General features: G+C 39.9%; 1 protein-coding gene across 2 annotated transcripts; it reads right to left on the bottom strand.

Annotated features, from left to right (window-relative positions):
• Positions 1-1139: 1139 nt before the first annotated feature.
• On the bottom strand, positions 1140-4662 carry b3gat1b (beta-1,3-glucuronyltransferase 1 (glucuronosyltransferase P) b). 2 transcript variants are annotated; one of them, XM_085363309.1, is made up of 4 exons: positions 4551-4662; positions 3046-3557; positions 1688-1984; positions 1140-1341 (listed from the first exon to the last, which is right to left on the bottom strand). In XM_085363309.1, the coding sequence occupies exons 1-4, from the start codon at positions 4660-4662 to the stop codon at positions 1255-1257; spliced, it is 1008 nt and encodes a 335-aa protein (XP_085219435.1). In that variant the 3' UTR covers positions 1140-1254. The 2 variants fall into 2 exon arrangements, with proteins under 2 accessions (XP_085219435.1, XP_085219434.1); XM_085363308.1 differs by having other exon boundaries at positions 4533-4662.
• Positions 4663-7090: the final 2428 nt, after the last annotated feature.

Consider the following 7090-nt stretch of genomic DNA (forward strand, 5'->3'; position numbering starts at 1 on the left):
TGTCATAAACCTATATTTTATTCACAATAGAACTCAGAAAACATATCAAATATTTAAACTGAGAGGTTTTGAAAAATATTAGTAAATATTTAAATTGTGTTTTTATTTATATTGTTTAAATATTTTTTTTTTTTAATGTTTTTCATTTCAATAAAAAAACTTCTAAAAAAGCTTCTAAAAAACATTTGAAACAACCTGTAATATCTGTGATTCCACGCGTGGGAAAATATAAGAGAAGGGAGCTCATCCAGGTCACTACTTCTGTTTAACTATGGATATGTATCACACATTTGTCTCAATAGCTGCAAAAATTCTAGAAAACCAAATTTATTGAAAATTTAAGGCAAAATTTGACTTCCTGTGACATTTCTGTTTTGGCACTGATAACAATCTGGAGGGGCAGAATATTATTTGGAGGCTTGAATTTATTAAAATACAGCAGAGCTAAGAGAAAAGCCTCATCCAACAAAGTAGATACTTGACCTAGAAACAGGGTTTCTATTATGGCTGTCATAAAAAAAAATTCTCAGATACCAATAGATACTAAAAATGTAGATGCTCATTTGCAATAGTATCAATAACAACAGTGCAATCTTTGCCGTTTCTATTTGACATAACTTCACACAGCACGCTGCAGACAGGCAGACACGCAGCTCCTCTCCTCTCTAGCAACTAAACTTGGTGACGTTAACAACATTGAACAACAGTTTGAAGAATTCTGTACAGCTTCTGTTAGAAGAACAATGAGATACAGATACGTTATCATAAATGTTAATCTGGCTGAAATGGCATGTAAATGTTAGCTGGTTAACAATGAGCAATTGCCGCATAGTCACAAACCCAACCTCAGGGGGTCACAAGCTTCTTGTGCCAGACCCACGGCGAGATACTTGGGCAGACATCCAATGCGGCAGCCCCTTTGGAAATCAGGGAGCGGCCAGTCTGATAGCCGTATTAGCCATCTGTTCAGTTATCATTAAAGTCTTATAGTGGCAACTATGACTAAAAACCCCGGTGAACTATTTCTTCAGGTCTATGCACTGATGGTCCACTAAGACAAAATGAATTGCTTTGAAAATGTATTACATACAAAGATCAGACATTCATTTCAAATTAGGTGTGTATTCTGGGTGCCCATATTCTTTGGGTTTGAAGTTGCTTTTCCATTCCCGCACACCCAAAGTAATCACTGTGTTGAAATGCAGTAATTTGCATTTCTAAATCTCCGTTATTACCTGTGTCACGTGAAGGATGTCATATCTCTACGTTAGAGTCTGTAAATCCTTTCTTGCCCTCATTTACCAGCACAGGCTTCTCTGTCCTTGTGTGCCATACTAATACCTAGAGGTAAGGAGAAAGGCATGGACGAGCAAAAAAAATACTCAATATGATGAGATACTAATACAGACATTTTGGCTAGAAATGCTGTTTGCTGGTAATAGGCTGCCTCATATCTGCTACACAATATCCAGACGCAGAACATAACATATTTAAAATGAGCCTCTGAGCTTAAAGGGTTGGCGCTAAGCTGACAGTTTAATGACTTTAAGAACAAATTCTTCTGACAACACAAGATCCTAAGACTCGTCTTCTTATTCTACCAGCATTTCCAGATGCAGCTTGTTTCATTGTCATTTCACTGGCATTGCATGACATTTTAAACATATAGAAAGCCTCCTCTTCTTACCTTAGTACAGTTAGCAGCTTTAGGCTCCAAGTCACTGAGAGTGACCAGCTCTTTTAATAAGCTGCTCTCCTGATATCCTCCCTTTACCCCACGCAGCTTGAAATAAGCCTGAGGTTTGGACAGAATGAGCTGCAGGTTCACCGCAAACCCAGCCATGTCAATAGCAAAGGGCCGGTGCGGGTCAAATACAGTTTTCCAGCCAAACACCTTCCCCAAGGTGTTTACTTTGGGTGACTCATAACGCAGGCCACCCACAAAAGCCACGGGCCACACCGACACCTTTTTAGTGGAACGCATCTGTTAGTTGAAAACAGACACAGAAATAAACCACTTATGCAAGTCATTTAAAAACCCATACAAAAGATTACATTTAGCTAAAGATCACAGATGGTAAAAAATGGACGTAGTGTGATGTCAGTTTGTGAAATCTGCATCACAAACTTGGTGTTTAGAAAAGGGACTTAAAAAGTTAGAGCTGAGGACACTGCAATGAGCACGGGATGGTGCTTGTCAATGACGTGCTAATGCACACGCCTACTGTCCTCTAGTTGCTTTTTGACTCTAATGGAATCATCATTTAGAAAATATAAGAGTTTTAAAGCAAGTCGCACAGACCTGTCGGCGACCATCTGGCAATCACCAGTCACTAGGGAAAAATGTGCACTCCCCTGACCAGCTGTTAGTAGTTGCTGAAAGAAACTGTTTGCTAAAGCTCCCAAAAACGCAGGGCTGGAGACAGTCACTGACCTGCTGCTAGTCACTGGTTGCCAAAGTAAAAGTGTTTATTCTGCAAACGGTTAGGGTGCGGTTTCTGGCAGTTGCTAGTGTGAAACTGGTTATAAAGAAGAGTATAAAGCTGTACTGAAAGTCTCTTTGTTATTGCTTATTATTAACATATTATTACATTTGCTTGTAGTAACATGAAAAATGCTAGCTTGTTTGCAGGTACTTTCACTAGCTACGCAGCAGTGAAGTGTGTAGCAACACAAAACATTGAGAACGTTTACTTCTCCTGTTTGTTGTGCAGAAACCTCTATGCAATCATTTTCACATAACAGAAGCCAGTAACCTTCTGCAAGCCTTCATCAATTACTTGAGATATACACATTTTTTCCTTAGCTACTGGAGGTTACCTATGCCTATGTGAGGTGTAACACACACACACACACACACACACACACACACACACACGTTTATATATATATATATATATATATATATATATATATATATATATATATATATATATATATATATATATATAAATAAGACTTGTAACTAGCAACTAAAACCATAAACTCACTGGAAAAGTGTTTCATGAAGTCGTAGATTAAGAAAGCCAAATTAAATTTCCTCACCTCCTCAAACAGCTCCAAGCTATATGTGTTGTCATCATCTGCAAAGTAGACAACCCCAGGCTGGCTGTTATTTACGCTGAAGGTCTCCCGTAACCACCGGAGAGCTAGGTTCCTCTGTATGGTACCACGTGGTATTCGGGGGTCCCTGGTGTCCCCGCGTACCTTATAGTTCCTAGGTGTCTCCACATTGAGGTGGGTGTAGTTGAGCCCTGTGTTGTGGAGAAGATGACTAACCAGACTGGTCCGCCTCTGGGAGTCTTCTACCAGGATCCAATGCAAGTTGACCACATGAAGCAAAGTGTTGGCCAGCCGTGTCAGCTCTGCTTTCTGCACCGGGCGGCTGTAAGTGGGAGTGATGATGTGGATAGTGGGCAATATATCCGACCAGGGTGGAGGGCGGCTGTATATATATTCCGTGCGTACCACCTCCACAATGTCCCGGTTCTGAAGCGAGCATGACTCCTTAAAAGCAAAGGTGTTTCTGGAGTTGGAGTGACCATCAGTCCTGTCATCTAGTCAGTAAGAAAACACATTACAATGAGCTTCTGTGTGCTCACAAATATGGATTGGCATTCATGCTACAGTATATTTCTGTACAGTAAGATTTATTTCTTGATAATTAATTTTACTATGTGAGACAATGTTAATACTCTTTGATCAGATGCTAAGCTGCATCAATAAAGAGATGTAATATTTTCAACACTTGCTGAGGTACACACTAGAAGTAACTTACTTTCCTGCGTACAACTTTGACGACAATATAAAAAATATGCACTATATCCAACCTGATCTCCTAACAAATGCATTCCTGTATAAGTGAAATACATTCACAATAACATTTAAAATGTATTTTCTCTCCAAAAGACAAAGACTGCATTAGGAGGCGGAAGACCTTCCTCCAACAGACTTTTGTTTTCCATACTCTATTTGTTAAAAAAAACATGATTACATTTAGGAACAGAGCATGCATTGGGTGAGAAGAGACCCTTGCACATTTTAATCACTTTCAGTAGCTCTCCAGTTTCTTGGTATTTTGAGTAAAACGAGTAAGAAATGACAAAATAGCAAAAATAACGGCATGTTGATAACAAACATATTTATATGTCACATATAGAATCTAGGAGAAATGCATTCCACTCAAAATGTAAGCCACAAAGGCAGTCACAACTCAGGCCAAATCAGTTAACACTTGTATATAAGATTTTCCAATGAGCAAATCTAATATAAAATGCATGCTTTAAGGTTCTATAACCTGCTCACAGTTGTTGTACAACTGCAAGCTACTTTGTAACCTGCCTCTAGACCAGCTGTTCCTTTAAATCTGTATCTGACTTATTCAGTGTTGATATCTCTTTCTCTGCTATATACTGGGTCTTGCTGCCTTTGACATACTATACTACACTAAGCTACACTATGCCACAAAGTTTAATTTGCTGCAGATGTAAATTTCAGTCTTTTTTGACTGTCTGAACTTAAGTTTTTTCAACACACATTTTTTTTTTTACCCTTTCGAGTGGTAAGCAGAGGAGTGAGGGTGCTCTGGTGCCAAACAGTGATGAGTAGTGTCCAAGGCAACACGATCAATATAATGGCAACGATGTCTCGTCTCTTCGGCATCTCCAGGGTCAGACCTGAATCATGTTCCTACCTGCAAGGGTGTGTAACACATGATGGGTGCACAGTTATAAGAACTAGAAAGCTGTGAATTGTCTGAGATCATACTTGCATCTCACTGAACCAATTAAAAGGTCTTTATTTTGTTTCCTATATTTAATACATTGAATAAACTGAGGCATTCATTATGACATAAACTAATTTTACGTCAAAGGTGGGCAGGTGGGACCCAAACAGAAGTCACAGACACATACGAATAAACTAAAAAACAGCCTTCTATTAGCTGGAATGCCAAAGTCCATAAATAAATCCAAAATCTCAAACAGACACACAATACACAGGCAGGAAACTGAAGATTGGTTAACAGACACTCAGATAAAGAACAAAAGAAAATTGGGCTAGATATACATCAACACAATGAGGACAAATTATTGTTAGTGGAAACACCTGGAAAACAATAACAGCTGAAACTAATCATGACAAGACAAGGGAAGTAAGACGAAATACGAGACACAGGAAACAAATAATTACCAAAATAAAACATGAAGTAACTAAACAACACATAAAAAAGATATTGGGGAAAATAAACTCAAATTTTAAAGATCAAAGTATAAACAATAGTAAAGTCTAAAAGAAAACCAGATAACAAAGGTAGCAAGAACAAGAAACTAAACACAGAAACTTTACAATAATAAAGAGAATTCCAAAAAAAAAAACTCAACTACTTGTAATAACTAAGTCTTAATGTAGTAATGCTAAGTAATACTAACACACAATACTAGCTAAACATGAACAGTCCAAAACTCTGAATTCTGGGTCAAGGACCCAGGACCACGCCAATATGTAAGTCATTTCAATTTGTATTCTAAGGTATACAGGAAGTGCAGAATTATTAGGCAAATGAGTATTTTGTCCACATCATCCTCTTCATGCATGTTGTCTTACTCCAAGCTGTATAGGCTCGAAAGCCTACTACCAATTAAGCATATTAGGTGATGTGCATCTCTGTAATGAGAAGGGGTGTGGTCTAATGACATCAACACCCTATATCAGGTGTGCATAATTATTAGGCAACGTCCTTTCCTTTGGCAAAATGGGTCAAAAGAAGGACTTGACAGGCTCAGAAAAGTCAAAAATAGTGAGATATCTTGCAGAGGGATGCAGCAGTCTCAAAATTGCAAAGCTTCTGAAGCGTGATCATCGAACAATCGAGCGTTTCATTCAAAATAGTCAACAGGGTCGCAAGAAGCGTGTGGAAAAACCAAGGCGCAAAATAACTGCCCATGAACTGAGAAAAGTCAAGTGTGCAGCTGCCAAGATGCCACTTGCCACCAGTTTGGCCATATTTCAGAGCTGCAACATCACTGGAGTGCCCAAAAGCACAAGGTGTGCAATACTCAGAGACATGGCCAAGGTAAGAAAGGCTGAAAGACGACCACCACTGAACAAGACACACAAGCTGAAACGTCAAGACTGGGCCAAGAAATATCTCAAGACTGGTTTTTCTAAGGTTTTATGGACTGATGAAATGAGAGTGAGTCTTGATGGGCCAGATGGATGGGCCCGTGGCTGGATTGGTAAAGGGCAGAGAGCTCCAGTCCGACTCAGACGCCAGCAAGGTGGAGGTGGAGTACTGGTTTGGGCTGGTATCATCAAAGATGAGCTTGTGGGGCCTTTTCGGGTTGAGGATGGAGTCAAGCTCAACTCCCAGTCCTACTGCCAGTTTCTGGAAGACACCTTCTTCAAGCAGTGGTACAGGAAGAAGTCTGCATCCTTCAAGAAAAACATGATTTTCATGCAGGACAATGCTCCATCACACGCGTCCAAGTACTCCACAGCGTGGCTGGCAAGAAAGGGTATAAAAGAAGAAAAACTAATGACATGGCCACCTTGTTCACCTGATCTGAACCCATTGAGAACCTGTGGTCCATCATCAAATGTGAGATTTACAAGGAGGGAAAACAGTACACCTCTCTGAACAGTGTCTGGGAGGCTGTGGTTGCTGCTGCACGCAATGTTGATGGTGAACAGATCAAAACACTGACAGAATCCATGGATGGCAGGCTTTTGAGTGTCCTTGCAAAGAAAGGTGGCTATATTGGTCGCTGATTTGTTTTTGTTTTGTTTTTGAATGTCAGAAATGTATATTTGTGAATGTGGAGATGTTAATAAACTGATCCGTAAGGCCAGTAATGTTGTGGGGATGGAGCTGGACTCCCTCAAGGTGGTGTCGGAGAGGCGGATGCTGTCCAAGATAAAGACAATGTTGGATAACACCTCCCACCCACTCCATGACATGCTGGTCAGTCACAGGAGCACGTTCAGTGAGAGACTGAGATTACCGAAAAGCACCACTGAACGACACAGGAAATCTTTCCTGCCTGTGGCCATCTCCCTGTACAACGCATCCACTTAACACACTGGTTATTGC

The sequence above is a fragment of the Diplotaxodon limnothrissa genome, linkage group LG10 (assembly GCF_057381915.1).
Source record: "Diplotaxodon limnothrissa isolate DT_005_m linkage group LG10, D_limnothrissa_male_GT1.1, whole genome shotgun sequence".
Taxonomy (NCBI): Eukaryota; Metazoa; Chordata; class Actinopteri; order Cichliformes; family Cichlidae; genus Diplotaxodon; species Diplotaxodon limnothrissa.

Bases quoted from the DNA above. Each gene is read 5' to 3' on its own strand.
- b3gat1b (XM_085363308.1), bottom strand. From the start codon at position 4,662: ATGCCGAAGAGACGAGACATCGTTGCCATTATATTGATCGTGTTGCCT. The intron at 1,985-3,045 runs GTGAGGAAATTT...TTCAACTAACAG, and splicing joins GCTTGGAGCTGTTTGAGGAG to ATGCGTTCCACTAAAAAGGT. The intron at 1,342-1,687 runs GTAAGAAGAGGA...CCTTACCTCTAG, and splicing joins AAGCTGCTAACTGTACTAAG to GTATTAGTATGGCACACAAG.